Source organism: Chionomys nivalis, chromosome 17, assembly GCF_950005125.1.
Source record: "Chionomys nivalis chromosome 17, mChiNiv1.1, whole genome shotgun sequence".
Classification (NCBI taxonomy): domain Eukaryota; kingdom Metazoa; phylum Chordata; class Mammalia; order Rodentia; family Cricetidae; genus Chionomys; species Chionomys nivalis.
The window spans coordinates 12,833,128-12,856,624 of NC_080102.1; the positions used below are offsets into that span (position 1 = coordinate 12,833,128).

Consider the following 23,497-nt stretch of genomic DNA (forward strand, 5'->3'; position numbering starts at 1 on the left):
GCTTCTGCGTGGTGTCATTGACTAATGCTACAATAAACAAGCAAAACTCTCATAAGACCCCAAGCGTTGATAATGTGATAGTTGGCATTCACTTCTTGGGAATCTAAAACACACCAGGGGCATTTGTAAAATCCCCTTTCTTCTTCCCTACATCAAGATATCACACGTTTCGAGCATCACATGTGATCGAGTGGTCCAATTCAAACGTAAACTTAGAATGCTGAGTTGGGTAGAAGCATTAACTAAAATTGCCTTAATCTTTTTGCTAGAAAAAAGTGGTACTCGTAATTATTTCCAAATTATAACACCACTTCACTTCGTTCGATGTATTCCCTCATAGAAATTAAGTGTCAGTGGCCTGTTCAAAAGCAAACAATAAAATCAAATTATTGCTGTATGTAACTTAAACTATTTTCTGTGTAACTGCCCTTCAAACATAAATATCAAAAAGAAATGGAGATTTAAAAATTCTCTAGCCAGCACATCTGTCCACTAAAAGGGGAAATTCTTAATCCTTTCCAAATTGAAAAAAAAAAAAAAAAAAAGTTTCTCAAAAAAGCAAAAGAAAAACCTGCTGGTGAAGCCTGGAAGAATAATCCAGAGACAGCATGCTTGGTCTCAGCACAATTTTCTCTAGCATCCTAAAGTCAGCGACATCATGTGGCCCATGATTTCTGCTTGCCCTTCTGAAACCCATCCAGAGGATTTTCAGAGAGGAAGGATTCCGGTTGTGCTTCCAAATGCCAAATTAACTTAAAGGACCTTCCAGTCCTGAAGGAAAACAGTGCAGTAGCTCTGTAGACGCTACATACAGAGTGCCTTCTCTCACGCGAAGCCAGAACTGCAAGTGTGACCCCAGTGGGGTTTATCTAAAATTCCCAAGGACCACAGGCTAAGAGGTCAAAGCTTTCTGTGTCAAAAAAACATACAAATGAATAAAGCAACATGCTGCAATAGTGTCTGACTCTACGCAGTCCACTCCCCTTATTGCTGAGAGATTTCTTTTTCTTTAAAATAACCAAAACCTGCAACAGAAAAAAAATGAGGAAAACCTGCTTACGCTACTAATCGACCTTTAATTCTCTATTTCTAATTAAAATCTGTGTCAGTCACATTTTCAAATGTTATTGTCAATGATACATCAAATCTTTCAGCGAGTAGGAAGAGCACAGATATATTTAATTAAATGTCAAATACAAGAGAGTGGATTATATTCTTGGGATAAAGAGTGAGGAATGTATACATATAATTGTAAACAAACACAACACTAAAGAGTTAAGACTTCAACAACGACAGCATGTAAAATCATGTACATAGGTTTATTTATTAATAAAACATATGCAAAAGATGTTTTTACTTCTGGCTTAAAATTTTCGAGTGACTGTTTCCTATTTTATAGTTTATCAAAGTGTTTTGTTAAAAAGCAGTATGTGTTACAAATAATTAGGGCATTTTTTCAATAGAGTAAAGTATCTTTAAAAACATAACATTTTAAAACAGAATAAAGAGAGACAGGATAAAGAGTAGAAAGAACAGTTTATTGTAACTGGGGTTTTGATGGCAGTAAGTTTCTCACTGTAGCTTCCCTTCATCTTACTCTCAAAGAATCCAGCATTAATAATAAGGAAAAACTGTTCTTAAGGAGTCACTTTAGAAGTGTAGAATACTTTCTGCTTACAGGGTGGCATCACCGAGGACATTTCTAGACCTTTTCTACGTCTGCAGAACTAGGGAGTGAGGTTTGCAGTGATCCTTGCAGAGCATATGCCTTCAATAGTGATCATGACCATGTCTGGTCGTCCATTCAAAATTTTAAGACTGCATAACATAAAAATGCATCATCAAAATAAAGAAAACAGATGAGGTACAAAGGCCTCAAAATTACATTTAAAAATTAACTACGCATAGAATTACCAATTGTCCAGAAGTGAGAATACACACTGTTAAATTTGGAAGTATAGACATTGATTAAACTTAATATATTTATGACCACTCTTAACTTCCGTCAGCTGGGTAACATCATTTATGAGTAAAGTGGCCCAGATTCTCTTTCAGCAATCATTAAAAACATAACTAGTAACGAAAAAGACAATAACAAGTATTTTCTTAGGAACACTTATATGTTCAGAGCTACTTAGTATCGAGAGACAAACAGACTAATCTTTCAAAGCAGAGATGATGTGTGGATCATGACATCACATAAAGTGGAATTTGTTTTTCGTTTTCTTCAGTCAATCTCCCTTTCGCTGAGAAATAAAATGATAACTAATTTAACTCTCAAATAGGTTCTGGGATGCATTAAACAACTGAGAGGGACATGAGAAAGATTAATGGCATTTTTAAAAATGTGCAGTTTGTGGATTCCCAGGTAGTGACCTCTACCCCAAGAGAACACACACACATGTGAACATAGATGTGTGTGCTTAGTAGCATGAAGTCATAGATGTAAGAGCTGTACTAATCCTAAGACATCAACGTGTGTCCCTTCTGCACATAAGCGCATCAGGTAATAGAGAAATTTCATTCCCCAGACTCTGCCACATGTGTTTACATTTATTTACACTGCTTATAGATATAGCTCTAATTCCTATATGGATATATGGAAGAAATGATATTGCAACTCACATGAGCGCTCAGAAAATCGTACTATATCTAATCACAAAGAACATGCTCTCTTATGGACTTTTACTGGTTTGTAAACTTCATAGTCTATCCAAATTCTATGACGAAAACCAGCTCTGAATGAAAACATTTTCATTCCTATTTTTACATCTAAGACATTTTTTATGTTTAAATAAGTTCTATATTATCCTATATTAAACTTAGTCCTTTTTATAATACTCAAATTTTTAAGAAATAGTAATAATATCAATATTCTTAAAGCCTGAGACATGTACATCAGGAAACACAAATGTTTACTGCGTTATCATTATCAAAATTATAGCTAATTAATAGATAAAGCAATTATTAAGGCAAGACAGCTGTGCTCCTTTTGAACTAAAGAACAAGAAATAAAAACAGGAACTGTGAGCATTTATATATTTCTTCCTAGTGATATCGACTATAGAAGGCTTAAAGGGCAGACAATGAATCATCTGTTTATTTAAGTGTTGAATAAATGGAATATATGCTAAGTTCTGAGCTGACTTTAACGTGTTTGGAACATTTTCCAGAGTCTATTTTGACTGTGTCAATTACCTAGTTACCAACGTTGTTGTATTATGTTGCTTGATGAACTAGGACATCCAGCAACCCTCAAACCAGTATTACAAGCCAGGCAAATAGCATCACATTTGGGTGACGCACAGAATCCATCACCCTAGGGAAAAATGCATAGGCTCAGAGTACGGAGTCTTTACATGTTCCATAAGATTTCTGCATAACGTTTTAAGCTGATAGAATTGTAAACTGGAAAGTGCCAGCCTACGAAGCCATCTCTTCAGAAAAACACTCCACTGTCACTCCCCACAGAAATAAGATTTTTTCAAAAATGTTCTCAGAACACTACTTAAAATACACAATGAGAGGGCATTTTGATTTATAGGGTGTTTTTTTTTTACCTTTTTTTGAAATTTCTTTGTAAATTCTGAATATATCTAAGTGCTACAGGAATGACAGATTCATTATGTTTAACTGCCACACTCACTTCAAACTTCTAGCTTTAAAAAAAAAAAAAACAAAAAAAAAAAACAAGTGATGTATCTCTTTAAAAGACTCCCATTTAAAGCACAGCAGTCATGACTTAGCACATTAAATTCCACCATCAAGGTGGATCTAAATATCACACATATAAAATATAGCTCCAACAGCATGCATACATTGCTGCAGTAATTCCAGCACAGTGCAGTTACCGTGTGTGCATCAAGAATGCACAGGCTTTGTATTATAGAACAACTCGTACTCTATAGGTAGCCTCCTAATAACTACCAAAGAATTACACAAATCAAAATATGTTACCTTTGTTCAAACAATACAGCTGCTCATTATATAACAGAAAACACCATCCTTAATCGCTCAGGAACCAAGATAGTGGTGGACGCTTTGAGTTGAGGTGGTGCAGAATGGTTTGAGGCAAAACCGAAACATATTGTTTAAGTAAACCTTAAGGGGAGGGGATCATATGCGCAATTGATGGATTCTTTCTCCTTTTTTTTTTTTTTTTTTTGTATCGTCTTCCACAATTCCTCCCCTTAACCCTCCCCACCACTCCACAGTAAACAGACTGCTGGTATTAAAGGGCTGTAACTCCAATACCTCCCTCTGTCTTTTCCGTTCTTGCTAAACTTTATAACAATCTAATTTTGGAGTATCAGACCAACATTTATTAAATAATAAAAAACTCTCATGTCAGACATGCCTATGGTTTGAAATTTATGCCTGCAAACTTTCTAAAACTTATTAATTAAATCAAAACTGAATCCAGTAAACTTGCACTATGCTAACCGAGCAACATATAGCTTAATTCGTCTAGTTTTACCCTGGAAAATACTTAAGCAAAGGAGCACTTGTTGAAGGAGGAATCTTTCGGGTACAAATGAAAGTCTGTAGCTCTCCCAGTAAAAAGCTAAAAACAAATAAAGCAAATCAAAACCATCAAATGTCTAAGAAGAGAACACTCCAAGAGTCCGGACAGTACAGAATACTTTTGATAATTATAAATGAGCTAGTAACTATGCTTCCTCTCGAAGACACCACCTTCCCAGGGTATATTATTCTTGAGGGACTCTCTGTGTCTGGAAGGAGTGAAAATAACTAACTCACAGATGAAATTTGGTGTTAGAGCAAAGACTTAAACCTCCACAACAGTTTGTACCACACATCGCCACTCAGTTCTGCTCCACAAATGGGAAGGAGGGCCCCACGTCTGGGTGGAGTAGCTTTTCCCAAGGAAGGAAATACTGACACAATTTTTTTTTCTCCCCAGAAAAGATTTTTTCTGTTTGCCAACTTCTGAAGTTGGCCCTTGTCAATCAATGTAATCAAGGTGTCCCTTAAGCAGACAAAGCTATGTTTCCCTGCGCAAATTGTACAGGAAAGAAAAAGATTATTAAAATGCTATATGATAAGTAAGGTTTAAAGATGCCACTTGAAAGTCTCAGGATGGAAAAATGAAAATCCTTCAGTAGGAACACACTGAATCTTAAAACCAATGCTTTCAAAATAAAACTGCATTTTGGTAACATTTCATCTATTTTCCTTCCTCTGCACATAAAAAAGATTAATGTCACAATTAAATTTCCATATTTTAGAGTCTTGGTAACAGGTGTGGCATTCTTCATATAAACATATTCATTGACCTGTCATCATTGATAACCTTCATTAATTAATCTCGATTGAAATGAAACCTGTTTTTTTTTTTTAACCCCTTTCAAATAGTAAAGAAATAAGGCAAGGCAAACACCCATTTCCCCCTCAAGTCCCCAAAATGTTTAAATTACAGTAACCTCCAATTCACCAGCCATCACAGCGAACAACTGAAGAAATACAGCAGAGCTCAGCAGGAAGGACTTTTAATAAGAGATTGAAAAACAAGAATAAAAATAACTGTATCAACGGAGCTTTTCTTCCTCAGGCTACAAGCCCGCTCTTACTTGAACTTTTTTTTTCTTTTTCAAAAAAAAAAAAAAAAAAAAAGCATTTTGGCCACCAAAACCAATGCAGAACATTATTAAAAGTTAAAAGCTACCAATTACTTCTGCCTGTTCTTTTAAAGCAAAGTTTGGCATGACGTCAGTTGGTTTAAAGAAAACAAGAAAGGGAGAGAGAAAGAGCAGGAGAGAAAGTTTCCTACTTGTATAAACTGAACACCAGGGAAGGTGTCTAGCCACTTGTAAAGTATTTACTGCAGGTCTTAAAAGAGCTAGCAACATTTTAAAAATCAATTTTTTTATTATTTGAACGCAACATGTTGAACGGCCAGCCTTAATGTCTGTATTTCAATGATACCTTAGAATCAAAAAATTATTTAAGTGATGCTTTTGATCTGAAGTACACTAATAATTTCATCTTTATTTTGGGATCTTGAAACTGGGCTCTGAGGGGGCAAAAAGAGGTGGGATAATAAAAAGAGCTCAGCGTGGTAGTGGCGCGAAAGTTCCAGCAGCGGCTGTCACTAGCCGACTTCTTCTCTTAACTAGCTCTTAACAATCCAAATAATTTGTAGCGTCTGGCAAATTCAGTAAAAGGGTTTCCTTGAGCCCGAAGATCTCTTTCTAACCCAAATCAAATTCCGCATCACTATACCTTACAGAGAAACAAACCAAAGTTTTGAAATTAATTTCCCAAGAGAATAAACACCATCCCATGATAATACAGACCCTCAAAGTGGGCATAATTGTATCATTTGAGGCCTCACTTATTGAGGTCATCTATAATAAAATATTTGATACAAACAGCTTTGAAACAACTTACACTTAAGGAGAAAACAGGCTGTTCTCTACCTGCTACTGAACAGTAGTCTAAGAACAAATCTTGGCATTTTCAGATACTTCAGTAGACTGATCAAAGACTTTAGGACACAAGTGATTTTGAAAATAATAAAAACAACTGCTCAGTCCTTAGCATGCAAACGACTGTGAAGCATATTAAGTCTTTTCTATACATGAGCACAGCAAGCACACTTGGGAAATGGTGTTGAATTACCGTTGATAAAGTCAAGATAAGTGTCCACTAAATCCCATGAATCCTGTTATGACAACAAAATTCACTTCTTTCCATACATCCAAATAAAATGTAGCTATCCCATAGATAAGCAAAGTCTAACTATGTCTGTATATGATATCACTCATTTCCCCCATATCTCAATAAATAATAAATAAGAAAACCTAATAAGAACAATTAGTTATCCATAATATTAGCAATCATAACTGGAAAAAGAAGGAAAAGAAACCTGTTACCTGAAAGCTGGACTAAGGATGAACGTCAGAACGCAAGCTCATACGACTCTCCTGTTGTTTATCAAATTGATTGTAACTCATGAGCTACAATATTTGAGACAGAAGAACTGTCTGAGTTTATAGTTTTCTATGCCTGCCAAAAACAGATGCAGGCTACCACACTAGCTGTCCCAAGGAAACTAAATTAAGCAGAGGCAAATACCAAGTGGAAAGTTGTCAGTGTTGAATGAATGGCTTCATTTTACACACCAGAGAATATCTTCATGAGGCTACGTTTTAACGGGAGCCTGTCATTTTATTTTAAGTTCATCGCTTATTTCACAAATAATAATTTCCCTTGAAATCAATTATAGACACCTGTCCACAACTCGGTGAAAGTCTATTTTGTTCCATGTACAATAGCACAGTGTTCTGATATTATTGTTTGCTCTCAAATGACGTATTAAAGTAATAATAATTGTAATATGTCAATAATTATAGAAAATATCAGGGAGCCAGTTATCAATGTTGACACCAATTTCAAACTCAAATTAAGTTCTAACTTTAAAAACAAATCTGTTTGAAGTTCTTTAATATTTTTCTGTAATGTTTATTTACTTCCAAACAGATAGTATAAGAGTTTGCTAAAAGAGTTTACTCACACCCTTGTCTTATTTCTTTAATAGACAATGTGTGTATCTTTAGAAGCAAATCATCATTTCTAACTATATGTAGACACATATACATCTAATAATAATAATAATAGCAACATTAGTAAAAGCACCATTGAAAATACTAGGATCTTAAAAAGCAGTTTCCCACCGATGCATTCACTTCCGTGTTTGGAAGGTTTTCTTTATGAATGAAGATCTCCTTTTGCAACTTACTGAGACTTCCAATGAAAACTAGAAGAAATTCAGGACTGTTTCATGACTTACAAGTAACAATAATGCCAAAAACAAAGTCAGGGTCTATATAGGTCACTTATGATTAAATGCACACCGATTTGGATGCCAAACCGGCTCATATGAAAGTATACAGAAATTTCTACAAAATTGTTCACAATATTAGGAGTCACAGTGTGGAGCTCTGAATTCAGCTCAGGACTCACAGCCTCTCTGGAACTCTCCTCCACACCTTTAATACTGACTTTAACAAAGGGCAAGCTAACCAGCAGCACGAACACTAACAAAATATAAAATTCCAGAGTGACAAACTGTTTCGCTAGGTACTTCCTACCAGGTATTCGGAGAGTATCAGACTTACTGATCATGGCTGTAAAAGTATTCCACGCACACATAGCCTAGCAGGCAAAAAAAGCATATTGGGAGACCATCAATATCAATTCACGAAAAGTAAACAAGATTTTGCCCATAGAGTCCTGTCCTGATGACGCTTACATTTAGAGAAATCACGGCTGCATGTAGTCATTGTGACTCTATTTCCTCCTTTACGGTTCTACTTCCACAGGACTACTATCCAAAAATAATCATCCCACCAGCATATTCCCGGCCCTGTCCATTTAACTGATTGGAGATGTTTCAGATCCAAGCGTACCGCTTTAAAAGGAAGTTATGAAATCTACCGAAGGATAAACTCAATGAACATGGAAGTTTAAGTTGGGAAGTCTGAGCATGCCACTAATGAACTTACACTCAAAGGTAAAAAGAAAAAAAAAAAAAGAGGGAAAAAATATCCTCCGTATGCTGGTATCATTTCCAGACTGTCCTGTCAGCATCGAAACTTACAGGAAATGCTTCATCTTCCCATCCAAACCCTGTATTTATTCACAACCCTGTCATACTTGGGGAAAGGAAAAGTGGGGGAAAGCCGCATAGTGATTATTTTAGAACCTTTGCTTTTCTACACAAGTGCTACCCTAACTGGAAGCGCCTCAGAGGCAAGTGAACAGCGAGTAAGAAACTGCCCAGCTGTGAGATTAGAGACTTTCATTCTCATTCTGCCCAGCCAAGGACCTGCTAGCCACAGGACTTTACTGATGGTCCCTAACGTGGTTAACTCTGGCAGCCTTTTCTAAATGATCAACTCTTTCTAAAACCTGCAGAAAAGGTTCTCTAGAGAGACTGGTGGGTTCGGGCTCAGAAGTTTACAACACTCTGAAGACTTAAGTCTTGTTCTCTTCCCCCCTCCAGCCCCCCAGCACTCAAATTTAACCAACAAGGCCTAGAAGGATAACTTCTTGGTAATCTTGTCCCAGGCCCTTATCTGTATTTTGCCTTTGTACTGATTATCTCTTCCAGGCCTTTCCCGTTCACCTGGAGAGCTTACAAAAGTTCAATGAATCGGCCTAACTTGTGCCTGATTATACCTCGGCCCCTCTCTCTTCACTTACCTTGCTTAAAACTCTAGCGGTGATTTCCCAAAACCGGATAAGGATGGATATTCTATCTTAGTTAGGATTCATCATTAAATCCATGGCTCTTACTCAAAAACTTTCAAAGGATCAAGTCTGAGGCCTAAAAAGATACGGGGACGTCAGCCAGGTCCTAAACTGGAGTCAGCCCGAGCAAGATAGTCTGAGAAGCCCCAGTAAGTCCTCTCTGGTCCTCTCACTTCAATGGCTTTAGAGTCCTAGAGCTGTAAAAACAGTGACTTCCCTGGCGAAAGGGGAAACACCACCATCTCAGACAGGTACTCACAGAAAAAAAGCCTTCCCAGCCACAAAAACAGCTTTGCACTTCAAACGGCTTCCACCTCTGCTTCACCCTCAAATTATTCATGGGGTCCTATAATCCTGGAGTTATTTGGAGGGATAGAGGTGTTTGCCTTGGCCTCTCAAAGATGCGTTTCAGACTCTACAGTCCAAACAGGAACTAGACAGAAAGCAAAGAGCCCGTCTGCCTGCATGTCCCACCGCTGTCAGGCGTTTAATCACCAGCCAGTGTCCCCTGACCCGCTCGACACATGGCGCATCAACCGCACCGCAGAGGAAGTCTGCCCCTTGCTCAGCCCCTACGGAAGCTCCCTGGCTGCAAGGCCCTGCCTCATGGTACCGACAGGGCACAGACCCATGGGCCCAGGCAGCGCTGAGCTGACCAGAGACGGGGCTACCAGGGGATGCCACACTCTCTCCCTCTAGCCCAGCTGGGCCTTTAAGGGAAAAAAAGTTTGAAGCCTGGCTTTGCAAACTAAACTCTTCACAACCAAAGCCAGTCTATGCTGTTTTACCACTTGGAGGGCCACTTCAGGACCCCTCTTGAAGACCCTCCCGACCCTCCCAAGTTCACCCAACTTACTACTCTGCATGCCGGTGCCTAGTCTGCTCCCCGTTTGTCAGGAGCCCCCAGAAAACTTGCAGCAGCGGCGGCGGCGGCCCCTCGGGTCCAGCCACCTCCAGATCCTCTGCTGCTCCCGGTAGGAGAGAATTAAAATCAGCCAGCAAGAGACAGCGAGGGGGAGTGGGGCTGGGAGGGGGAGGGGGCACCGGCCTGAAACTTCTTTTTTTGGCAAATCGGGATTTGTTTTTCCTCCTCCCCGGCGGCTGAACTTGACCCTCCTGACTCTGGGGGCTACTGCAGTTTGAAGTCTCTCTGGTTTCCAAGGCTCAGATGCCTTAGACCCAGCAAAGGGAGCAGAGGAATTGGGGGGGGGGGTTTAAGGGGAGCAGAAGAGAAGAAAGAAAGAAAGAAAGAAATCACACGCGCAAAGGGGGGGAAAAGGAAGAAAGAAAATGCGTGTGAAACCCGAGAAGCCTGCGCTTGGCTTGCAGCACACTCTCTCCCTCGGCTGGGCTTTTTTTTTTTTTTCAAAGAAAGTCACTTTTAATTCCCAGGGCTCCCTGCTCGCGATCGCCCACATTTTGCGCACACTCGCGCGGGCGCAGCGCTGGCGGAACGGCGCCCCGACCGGCTGAGCCCGCGCCCCCCGGCCCGCCCGGCTCCCCCTTACCTGTTGATTAATCGTCAGGAACACCCTCCGCAGCCCGAAAGATGGTGGCGCGGCGGCCAGAGCCATGAACCGTCTTCTGTTGTTTGCAGAGTTGATCTTGGATTATTGGGGGGGGGGGGAGAAAAAGGTCTTTCCTGCCTCCCCCCCTTTCCTTTCCCTCCCCCCCCCCAGGAAAAAAAAGAGAGCGCGAGAGAAAGAGAAAGGAAATAGAGCTAGGATGTGCCCGGTGCCGGGTGGGAGAAGGGAGGGGGTGTTGTTGGGGTTTTTTGTTGTTGTTGTTGTTGTTTAAAAAAAAAATAGGCAAAGGCGAGAGAGCGATCAGGAGGACGCGAGGTCCGGAGCCACCGAGCAGCAGCGAAAAAGAGGACGCGGAGATTGCAATGAGATCGGGTCTTTATCAGAAATGTTATCGCTTGTCAGGACCTCACTCTCCGCGCATTACGTCAGTTTCAAGACACCAACACTATTAATATCAAAGGAGCCTTCGCGGAGGAAAGCGCCACCCCAGACCGAGCTCCCTTAAAGAGACAGGCGCGTCCCCGCGCCGCCGCCGCCCCGCCCGGCCCCGAGCACCCGCCGCCGCCGCCGCCGCCGCCGCCCGCGGGACCGGCCGGCCGCGCCAGCCCGCGACAACTGGGGACCGCGCGCGGCTCGTCCCGCCCCGCCCCTCCCCCACCGGCCGGGCTGCGGGAGGAGGGAAGCTCGGTCGCCCTGGCCCGGGGCCTGGAGGCCGGGACCTACCTTAGGGGCGCGGGGGGGCAGTGCGTGGCAGCCAAGGCGACGCTGCCCAGACACTGGTGATGCTGTCCTGGAGAATGCCAAGAACTCTCAAAGTGTGTTTTGTTTTTGTAATTTTTTTTTTTTTTTTTTTACCTTTCCCTGTAGTTCTCAATTAAAGGACGCAGGATCTGTGTTTGCGTGTGCGCCCCCTCCCCCCGCCCTTTATCTGTGGCTGAAGTCCTAGAACACCTCGGCAGTGGTCAGGATTTCCCAGGCTTTGGATGGTAGGAGGGCTTCAGGAGAACAACTTGAACTCTATCCTGAGTTGGAGAAGTGAGGACTGAGGTTGCTATGGTTTTCTGAGCTGAGAAGCCAGAAACTCAATGGGTGCTTTAAAGGGTACCAAAAAACAGATAAAATGGGGACATTATTCAGCCACTGCCAGGTTAATACATGTTGGTCTTTGGGGTTTTCGAAGCAGATAAGGAACTCTGAATCAAGCCTAACATTTTTTTTCTTATCACATATCTTGTTGAGAGAAATTGCCTCAACATAAAGTTCATGAAATGAGCAGGCTATCTTTCCCTTTAACTTCTAAAGATCAACAATGCATAAAACATTACCAAGGCAGGATTCAAAGTATAGGAGGTGTTAAAAACTAAGTAAACATTTCTTGGGCGTTTGGACTTCATTTTCTTCTGTTGGGTGACTTTAAGTGGTATGTTTTTCCTCTAGTGAAAGTCAGCTTAAACCAATTTTGTTCTAAAAGGAGAAACATCCCTCTCTGAAGTACAAAGTGATGAAAATTAGAACTTTTAGAGGTACAATCACAAATCAATGAGCTGAAAGTGCAGGGATTTCCCCCAAATATATTTCACTGACTTGTTCATCACTTTGCAGAAAAGATACATGCTTCTGGACATGCTATAAGAAATGAAAGAGGCTATATATATGCGTGTGTGTGTATACATACATATACATGTGTGTACATGTATATAAATGTATATATAAACCTAAAACTGAAATGCATACTCTTAGAACCTCCCTCCTTTCCCTAAATGATCCTTATTTTCCCGTACATACTCAAGCAGATCTACAATCCCTTGGTCCAGACATGCTTCAGAAGCATGCCCCATACACTGATGAATAGAAAAGCAATAACTCTTTCGCAATAGAGAAAGTAGTCGGGTGAAGAGTAGTCAAAATACAGTTTCACAATGAGGCAACAATATATTCCCTAAAGGAGGGAGAAAACAATAGGGCTCATTTGCATAAAATTATTCGTGTTGCCATCAGTTTAATTTTTTAACAGAATTGGATTTATATATGGCCCTGCATGTAGGGAAATTTAATATGAAAATCTTCAGTAAATCTTACAGTCAACTCCTAATGACCACCTGCATATTTCCACACTGGAGTCATTTCATGCTGTCCACCACCAATTTCCCCTATAAAAGGTATTTCTATATTAAATATAGGCCTTTTATTTTCTTTGTTAAGTCATAAATTAGCTTGCTGACTTTTATGGAAATATTCACAACACAGCAAGAAGCAGTTTTATTCAGAAAAATAATAATGATCGGAGTGAAACATTCTTTGGCCATGACTAACTGAAAATATTAGGTCAAATAAATTTTGAAACACATATCCAAGTAGCCACACGGCTTGTGTTCAAAGGGTTAATAGAGCTAAAACTGGTGAGTCTGGTCTCTAGCTGATAAAATCTGAGACAACACCATCTCTGCAGAGTTAAACAGCACAATTTATCACAAGGATTAGTGCTCTAATCTCCTACTGCTCCCCAAGATTTAAATGACATTTTAAAAGGGGAAGTGATCTTCCTCCCAGTCACCCTCAAATCTAAGGCAGTCGTCAAGAGTGTAAATTTACACACATGAAACAATCATTGATTAAATTGGTTAAAAAAATTGAATTACATGCTTTTGCAAGCACAAAACCCTTGAGATGGCTGGTGTTTTTCCACCTGCAATAATATAAAATCTGACCATTAAATGTACCCAAATTATATATTGTATGAAAACGTAAAGCCAAAGGTCCAGGGGTGAATTATGTCCTTTAATTGAAAGGATAAAGTTACACTCCACGTACTGAAGCCAACAAATCCATGGTCACTTAAAATTTTAATGAATGAAGTTTCACGGACTTAATTTTGCTAAAGTTTGCCTGAGAAATGAAAAAAAAATACGTTTTGGATTTCAAGTTAGGATAGCAGAGATTAAAATATTGCCATATCAACCCACTTTCATCAGCCTCAAAAGGTCTGTAGAGAGCCTAATTAAAGCACAAATATTTTTATTAATTTTTTCAAGCAAATTACTTATTTATTGATGCAATAATTTACGAAGAAAATTTTTACCTCATGCTTTAGATATATCACATATGCTCTTGATTGACACAATATGTTCAAGCTCAAAGGCCCTCATAGCATTTTTTAACTCTAGTAGGAATATTTCAAAACAACCAACAAATACATGAGGTCATAATTGTTTGACAGTTGTTTTTAATATATAAACTAACGTATGTATATTGTTTTCTTTCAAATGTTTATTGATTTGTTTTTCTAGTCCTGACATTTGCATGGCACAAACTGAATTAGAGGAAATATTAAAGATTTATTTACATTTATTGTCTTCTGCTGTCAAACATCTGTAAGGCTATTCAAACCATCCTCACACTTTTAAAGCAACAGATTCCTGAACAATGAAGGGAGGACATTAGAAACTACAACCTGGGCTTTTGTAAGGCGCCTCAGTAAATAAGGAAGAATTTGAGGAAACAAAATAGCAGAGCAAACGGAGCCACTTTCAACACTAAAATAACTTCTTTCTAATCTCCCATCCTGTTTTGAATTCTGGAATAGTCTATTGAGGCTGAACCATCGATTAAACAGTTCCTTGATCTGTATTAATGCCATTATTTTCTCAGAATGGCATACTATTCCTTTCTGCTATGTTATCTCAGCATTTGTCCCCCTCTTCCCTCGCAGTTGATTCAGTAGAGATACAAGCAGGGATTAGCAGTTAAGCACAGGCATACTTGTTCTACGTTTCCAACCTTTTAGCACATAACTTACTTACCGTTGCAGTGCTTGCAATCACAAAGACTTTACCTGATGGAACATGTATGTCAGAAATGCAATCCAACTATTTACCCTAACACATCACAAATTGGAAATTGCTAAAAGAAACCTCCAAGATTGACATCCCTACACGCCGACTGTTTTCACTCATAATATCAAGAAATAGCATTATTATTTGCTCTCAAGACCATACAGCATGATATGAAATGGAAGATCATTTTCCTTCCAGCAGATAAAGGCAATTACTGAAGCACTCCACCTTCTTTCATGGCAAGACCTGAAGGAAGAAAACAGTATCTCAGATGAACGCGGAGTCTGTTTCTTCTCCCAGTCACATGGCACTCAACCTTTAAAAACAAAACGCTCCTTTTGTACACATTATGATTATTTTCCAAGCTACCTATTGCTAAGCACCTTTGGGAGAATTTATTACAGATAAATTTAGCTTTAAATATCCTGTATCTGGTATTCAAATTCACACTTACACTTGCCAATCCTCCCTCTGCAGTATCGGGCAAATGCCTAGTTAGACAGATGGGCCTTGCAGCCCATCCTGAAGCCAACAAACACGAGCTTTGTTTAATTAAAAAGGGAAACAAATTTGTGAGGTGTAGACACACACATGTGTGCATACACACACCATGTATACACATGTGAAATTCGTGACTAGGGTGCCCCGGAATAAAAATGACAATACAATGTTTGAGTTTGCATTGGGATTGATGAATGTTCGTCAGATACTCTATTCACCAGACCGAAAGTACAATTAAATGAGGTCATTCGGCCCAATGTATTCAAACCAACCACTCTAAGAAATAGCTAGACTGACTTCATTTCTGTCCACCCGGAGAGACTATCTCTATAGGAAAGAATCCGGACCTAGGTCCGGCCATGACAAGGAGGTGGCCTGTACTGTCTTCCATAACTCCACCCTCACTTCAATATCTTCTCTGGCTGTTCTTTCTTATCGATCCACCCATAACTCCAAACTTCACATGCTTTCCCCTCGCTTGCAAAGAACTAGGTTCTACATTTGACTGTGTCTAAGTTTTCAGGTTGGGATTCTTCGCTAGACATTTAAATGGGATATTTTCAATGCTGTTGCTGAAGAAGAAGCTTTTGCAAGAGATAAAGTGGGAGGGAAAAGGAAACTGGTAAACCCCATTCTTACCAAGCATGTCAATCATCCCACGCAGAACCTGCAGATGTTTGGCCTCTCTGGTCTTTAGTGATCCCTCTCTCGAAGGCCCCATATTTAATAAGATAGCTGGTCCTCCCATAGATACTTCTGAAAAGGTTTTTGTTTTACCACCACCTCTACTTCAGTTACATAGACCCTTCCCAAGTTCAGGTTTTTGGCTCTCCAGCACCATGCTGATGAACTTTCCTCTCCAGGTTCTCTCAGTATTACCATTATTATACACAGCACGGAGACCTGCTCATTTTCTCTGTGGCTTCAACCCCCTCATGAGAAAATTTCCATGCATCTCTAATGCCAGAACGCCCCCCAAGGGTTTAAGGCTTTCAAGTCTTTCTAAGATGTAGGCCAAAATGTCTTTCTGCTCTCATTGTGCCTCTGTTCTTTCCCCTGCGCCTGGCTCCCAACCTTCCAACTGACTCATCTTTCCCTAGGTACATCTGACACCTTCCAGACCTTGTCATATATCCGCTTAGCAACCTTACTTGGAGAATTTCTGAAGGCCTGGCAGGTAGTTCACCATCTGAATACGCTGCCCTCCTTTGATAAGAAACACAGATTCTTCCCTGAAAGTGAAAGCTTTCTGGAAAATGCACGGTAGACTCAGTCATGGCAGAACTAAGCATCACAAAGACTTGCTTCTGACTTTAGGTAATAAGAGGGTCCCGTGGATTTGTGACATGGTGTCCACTATCCTATTGCCCTCCACTGCTAAACTGGAAGATTCTGGAAGGCAGCAGACCATGCAATCATAGGGATCCCAAGTCAAAGTCAACTTGGAAATTAGAATAAGGTCTTTAAATTTTACTTGGAAACACTACTGAACCCGAGTTTCAAACACTGTGTTGTTAATTTTGTTAAATTAATTCTTTCTCCTCTTCCTTCTTTTTCTCTGCTTTCTGATCTTTTCCTTTAACGCATATGGGCTGATGCCTCATGTGTCAGTTGTAGCCTCTGGGTGGTCTTCATCTCAGCAACACATTTTTGGCAATGAATCAGAGGAGATCTTTGTCTTCCTCTGAAATATTGTCTTCATTATCATTAAGTTTTGGTTCATAATTCCATGTTGCTCTAAAAATAGTGGGTTGAATGACTTTTAAACCAAGTAGCAGGCATCGAAACACAGGAGTATATAGTAAATGAGTTAAAAAACTCAGGATTCTTATGTAGAAAATGGGTTGTTGTAGTTTCAGAAGCCTTGGGTGTCAGAAAAGAAAGTTCTGAGTGCAGTGCAGAGATAAACAGTCTCTCCAAACACTTGTTTACAGAGCTCTGTCCCTGTACTGCTCGATGTCATAATATGAAATCACTTCAACCCAAGTCAGTCCACCGATAACTAGTAAGTTCTGCGTACATTAGACCAACATAAGCTGATAGTCACCAACGTTTAACACACACTATACATTCACACCTGCAGACCCCAGCACGTATCACATTTCATAATAGTCTGTGAATCCAATGGAAGGGATCACATGAGCACAAACTTGGGTGTGTGTGTATCTGCTCTTGTCTACGAGGAGTCCACAATCATCTCTATGAATGTTTCCATTTTCTGAAAATTCTTTGAGTTCTCAGAACTGACTCGCCTTTGTCTAATACCTATTACACAAACTAGTAGCGAAGAGAACAAATGATAAATATCGATTATTATTTTCCATTTAAAAGCCTATCCATCGGCACGTCTACAGTGATTCAAATCTGGTAGCTATTTCACACTCATACACTCATCGTCTGTGCTGTTACACTGTGGCAGAGACCTCACATCATCCCTTGCTGCTGGGTCCTCACTAGGTTTGGCCAATGACATCATTACATCAGATAAGAAGAGAGGCAATTTGTGTCCTTGGTCCCTGGTTCCTTCCTTTTACTTTCAAAGTCCTAAGTTATTAGGAGTTGTAGTTCTTTCTAGCTATAATGAGCTTGTGAATGTTTCTCCATATTTTATTGGCCCCTAACTCTGTCCATGCCAGTGTAACTAACTTTTTACTAAACTTTCTTCAGTTATCCTTGAGTATTCTTTACACTGCCTTTCTGCCTCCTGATTCATAAAAAAAGCATGTTATAGCATCAACTTTGCTTGCTGTAATATAGCGTAAACTTTATAATTTCAGAGAGTGAAACAATTATGCATAGATTAACTACTATGTTCTAGGTACTGGAATGGTGCTGGGTACCTGAGTTGTAAGAGCTCTGTCCTGCTCCTAGGGTATGGATTTTCATGGACTCCTTATGCAGCTCATAGACTGTCTTGGATGTTTTTAGAAAACCAGATATGTGGACCTCACCTATGACACAGTGCACATCTCCAGAGGAGACACGATAGTGAAAGAATAGTCTTTTCAGTCCGTTACATACTAGATCATTTATTACACGTATGAAGATACAATGTTAGACTACAACAGATGTTGGGCATGAATTCATGTTGAGAATGAGAGGCTGAGAGAGGGAAAGCAAGTTCCTTAGTACTTAGGACCCTGGAGTGAGTAACTTTACAGAGGGTGGGCAGTATTTGGAAGTGGAGGTTACTAGATCTATTGTACAAATTTGTTTTCACAACTATTATTTTTACTGTGCTACCTCTCATCCCCCTCCCCTACTCCACAGTCAGCCTCCACAAATGTGCTCCCGCAACGGCAGCTGCTGGGTTTCCCCAGCAGAACAGAGCCCTGGGCAATTGTTCCAATGCACTCCAGTCTAGACTCTAGAGATAGCTCTGTCTGGAAAGAAAGGCATGGACACTCTTCGTTCAAAGCTAATTAAGTTAGCAAGATAAACAAGGTAACACTCCCGAGAATAGGGGAATTTCTTGAACTTTCAGAAATTCATAAAATAGTGACCAGGGGATAGTATTAATATATCTGAGGTTCCTAACTACTTCCAACATTTCAAAGAATCCCTGTGCCTTTCACATAAAAGGCATATGAACAATCATAGAGGACTTCTACATGATCATTTAACTAGCTGTTCATTAACTGTAATATTCCACCTTAGATTTATGTGTTAGATAGCACTAATTAATTTATTCTTGATAAATATGCTTAAACTGCCTTTTTTCCTTTTATTCAAAATGCATTTTCATCATGTAATATAAATTGATTACAAAATTTATTCTCACAACTCCTTTCAGTTCCTCTCCACTTTCCTTCCCATACAGACCAACGCCCTTTCTGTCTCTTGTTAGAAAGGTTTCTAAAAAATAAAACATGATAAGATAAAACAAAAGCTAACACATAGAAATAGGAAAAAAAAAACAATCAACAGAAGGAAAAAAGCCTAGGAGAAGGCACAAGAAACAAATATAGACACAGAGATTCACACATTCAAGAATCCCATAAAAAAAAGGACCTATAGGGTAAAAGAGAATAGGTACATAGATAAACACTTAAAAAGTAAAAATTAAAATGAAGTTTTTTGAAAGGAAAAGAAAAGGAAACGGAAAAGCCTAGACACAACATTATGAGACAAAGAACCTCCAAAGAGTCTGTTAAACTCATTTTCTGTTACCATTTACTCATGGGCATGTAGCCTACCCTTACGAGTAGTTTGTTTCCCTATGAGATTCCCCTGGGGCAAAAACAGGTGGCTTTCCATCAGTTGTGGAGAACAATCTATAGTCTTGGCAATAAATTGGGTTATTTGGTTATTTCCATATGGTTACTTTTGGCCAACAACTCAGATGTTAAAAAAATATCCTGGTATTGGAAAGCTTCATTTGATGGCAAGAGATGTTTAGCTGGGGCTCCACCTCCCCCATTATTTGGTGGTTTAAATCTCTTTCATATATATTTGGAAAGCTTCTACTGTGGTAGGTTTCCATATTACACATCAGATGGTCCTTAATTTCCAGTGTCTCTCCCCATATTCTCTGCCTCATCCCCATTTCCCCACCTCCTTTTCACTTGATTCTCTCATTCCAGGTCCACATCTTTTCATAACTACTCACCTTTCCTAGGAAGATATATATGTCCTCCACTAGTCCCTTACTCTGCACTTAACCTCTATGGTTAATTTATTCCCATGTGCATAAACTGCTTTTAAAAATATGTATTAATCAAAATCCTTTAATTTTCATAACCTACTAAATAAAGTATATAGACTAGCATGACATAAGACATACACATGCATATAGTCTAAATAGTGACACATCTGAACATGGAGTTGTAAACAAAATTTCATTTTTATCTTTCCCAATTACAAAGACCCAGGAAGAGGAAATTACCTAATCGATAATATCCCGAGCTTCCCATTGCTAAATTTCACCCTCTGATAGAATCCTAGCAAAAAAAAAATTAAGAAATGTGAAACAAAAAAGAATTCAGGACTTCACTTTTTCATCTGAGTTTACATGATGGAAAGCAATCCTATCTTTAGGTCACAAGAGTAAAGAATGAAAATGATGTTGTCAGGGAAAAACAATTTGTTCTATGGGAAAGATCTGAAAACTAGATTTCTATATGAATATAGAAAGATGTCAGGGTAATGTAAGACAGCAGGTAACTGTGGGGTCTGCCTTCTTTACAGGCATTCTGCTCAGTAGGATACGACAATGTGGCTTGCAATTAATACTAAATGCTTTCTGAGGGGCTTGTCATATGTTGATGAGGCACAATTGACAGAGTAAAGGCCACACCTGAGTCCCATTCTACTTTATTAACACATGTTACAACTTAAGCAGAAGAGAATCTGACAGCTACAAACTTCTCAAACACACCTTTAGCAGCGTTTTTTTCCCCCTCTTTTCTTTTTTTCACATTGAGAATATCAAAACTGGGAAGTTATATAAGTTCTACTGAGGTCATGGTGAAATTTAGCTTCCTCCTGCTGTGCTTCAGGACTCTGGCTTCAAAGTCTCCCTAGGAAGGACTATCTTGGATTCTGCGAATCATCCGCATGCTTATAAAAGCACAATCTTATGTAATGTTCACTTTATGCTTCAGAACAGACTCCTCCTTTAATTTTACAAGTAAAAATACATAAGTCTCAGGCTTTGTCAATGAATGACTGCAGTCCTCAAGGGTTCAGTCCGGTAATAATGATGGCCAGGACTTACAAAAAACATGTTGTGCCTTCCTCAGTCCTTAATCTTTCACATATATTAATTAACATTTGTAATATTTATGTACTGATTAATCAATTGATTAATTTTTGTTTTAAGTCTGTCTGTGAAAGAATATGTGACCTTTATTGCAGTTGTCCCCATGGAAACCAGAAGCAAAAATCAGGATCGCAGAGACGGAGCTACAGGTGGATGTAAGATGCCCAACATGGGTGTTAGAAATCATATTCAGGTCTTCTGAAAGAGCAGTAAGAACTCTTAACCTCTGAGATACCTTTTCAGTCTAATTTATTTAGTCTTAATATTTTATGAGCTATGTATCATTATTGTTTCCACTTTTTGAGAAAAGTAGACTGATACAATAGCATCTACAAGGTCACAAATGAAGACATATAGGCCAAGGAACTCAATCTTACTGCAATTTGATTTTGTTTCAGTGGCAAAATCTAGACTTGAAGGTCTGGAATAACTTGACAAAATAACAAAATAATATATTAATTAGTGTGTTTCTGTGTGTTTACTTGTGATAAACACCTGACATTTCCTCGCTTTTTGTGTCCATCATATCTTCCTTAGAAGTGCATACTGGTTTCCCTCTAGAGAGAGAAGAGTTCTCATGTTCGGTACCCAAGAATAACTTGCTATAAGAAAGGCGGGCATTGGCAGTGGCTGGCCTAGGAGAGCATTGGATTCAGAATCTTGCTAAATCACAAGCTAGGAATCCTTGGGTTATCAGCTGGAGAGAAAAACTGAATCTTTCATTCAGTCATACTCCTTTGAAGATATAAGCTAGAACTCTCGTAGTTGCTTTGGTATTTCAGAGGTGTGGGAAAAAAATAGTTAACATTGGACAGAAGTTGACAAAAGAAGTTGAACAATGAGACAAACTTGAAGTATAATAATATTACTGAGAGCCCTGAATATCATCCACCAAGCCATTATAACTTCTGGTGATACTTAACTGTAGTCTCAGCTACTTGGGTATATGAAGCAGAACTATCTCAAAAAGAAAAACAATTCTACACACACACACACACCCTAAATATATTGTATATTATATACACAAATATATACATCATTATATTATTGATTATTTGACATACTCATATTCAAAACTGTAACATGATAGAACTTTAAAATGCATTCATGTCTTTAAGTAAATTATAATAAATTGAAACCAATAGATGTTTTTCACAGTCATTATTCAAAATGATACATAGATTGATGGCTAGTCTTTCTTGGTAGAGTTGGCTGTGTAGAATGTTTGATACTGATTAATATTAAATTCATTCTCCTGTGCATGAGGATATGGATACATCAAAATAAAAATGCCACTAACTGCTGTGAACAACAGAGGTGTCCTTGACATTTCTTCTTTTCTTACAATTTTTTAGTGTCTGTTTATCTGACCAACTTCCACATTTCTGTTTGTTTAAATTATAGTCCTAGATTACATTTGTTCACAAAATATTGTTATTTCTCTAAAGGAAGGGTGATTTTTGTTGTGGTATTTTTGACCATTTGTTTTGCTTTTACCACATCCTTCTAAATCCACTTCAGTAGGTAAGAGACTTTATTTGAAAGGTTCCAAGAAGATGGAAATGAATTGAAATCTACATGTTAACACTGAGATTGCTTAGGGAGCAATTGATGGTGACAAACTATTATGGGACAGAGAAAAACCTATTCAGTGACAAGGTTTAGCCACGTGGTTTTTAGTTCAGGTGAATAAACAATGGTGATGAGCATCAAGCACTTAATCAGCTTGAAAGTCTAGACAATGATCAATTGGCATAAGGAGCCTAAGGAGACATAGGCACAAATGATCCTTCCAGTATTTTTGTTATCAATTCAAATACTGACTAAATATCTAGCTATAATGTACTTCATCTGACTCACTGTATCAGATGAGGGGTTGCCAGGCTCCATTCTGTTTTTAATCTATAAACAAATCTCAAGAGTAAAACAAATCCATTAAATTTCAACGAGTAAGGCACAAAAGAAAAGAACACCTACTCTCAGAATAACATGTCCAACCTGAAATACCGGATAAACTCGGAAAGAAAATGTTCAGATTATTTTGACTTTATAGTCTATATTTTCTAACTTTCCCATAGACTATTCCTCTTGAAAAATGTAACTGTAGGGAAAGACAGAGAGCAGTATAGATGCAATCCCAAATGTCAGAAGTGGAAGGTTCCTTTCATTCAACTTCTCCCTAGGATTAGTATGTGTCCCAGTCAGGAAAACAATAATAGTAATAATAGTAGCAAAAATAAGTCAGGTTGTATAACATGGAGACAGTCTTGTTTTTTATTTTTAGAAGAATTTTTTTCTAAACTAAGAAAATGTAATTGTTGCTTTCTAATTAAACCTTACTGTTTTATTTTATGTCCTGAACGTTTTTTAGTTTTTGTAGTTTAACCAAAGCATGTGAAGTTATGTAAGTGACATACTACAGAGTAAACAGCTGTAGTGCAGGCAGGAGCTGCTTTTCCATTCTGCATTTGCCTGACACGGGTGTGTATCCCACAGACCCGAGAAGCTGTGCATCAGCTTCGTGATCTTGTTAAGGTGAGCCAGGTCATGTCGCACACCTCCTCTGGAAGGATTCTGATACTTTTCTATCTCATTCTACA

The 23,497-nt window shown here is 39.0% G+C and overlaps 1 protein-coding gene across 3 annotated transcripts in view; it reads right to left on the reverse strand.

Moving 5' to 3' along the window:
- Trps1 (transcriptional repressor GATA binding 1) overlaps positions 1-10,903 on the reverse strand; it is a 236,252-nt gene extending 225,349 nt beyond the window's left edge. For 2 of the 3 annotated variants that reach the window (XM_057791673.1, XM_057791671.1), the window contains exon 1: positions 10,133-10,241. In XM_057791673.1, coding sequence (XP_057647656.1) covers positions 10,133-10,142 — 10 coding nt within the window. In that variant the 5' untranslated portion in view covers positions 10,143-10,241. Of the gene's footprint in view, positions 1-10,132; positions 10,242-10,784 lie in introns of those variants that run through there. The other variant, XM_057791672.1, reaches the window with a different exon arrangement.
- Between the last annotated feature and the right edge of the window lie 12,594 nt (positions 10,904-23,497).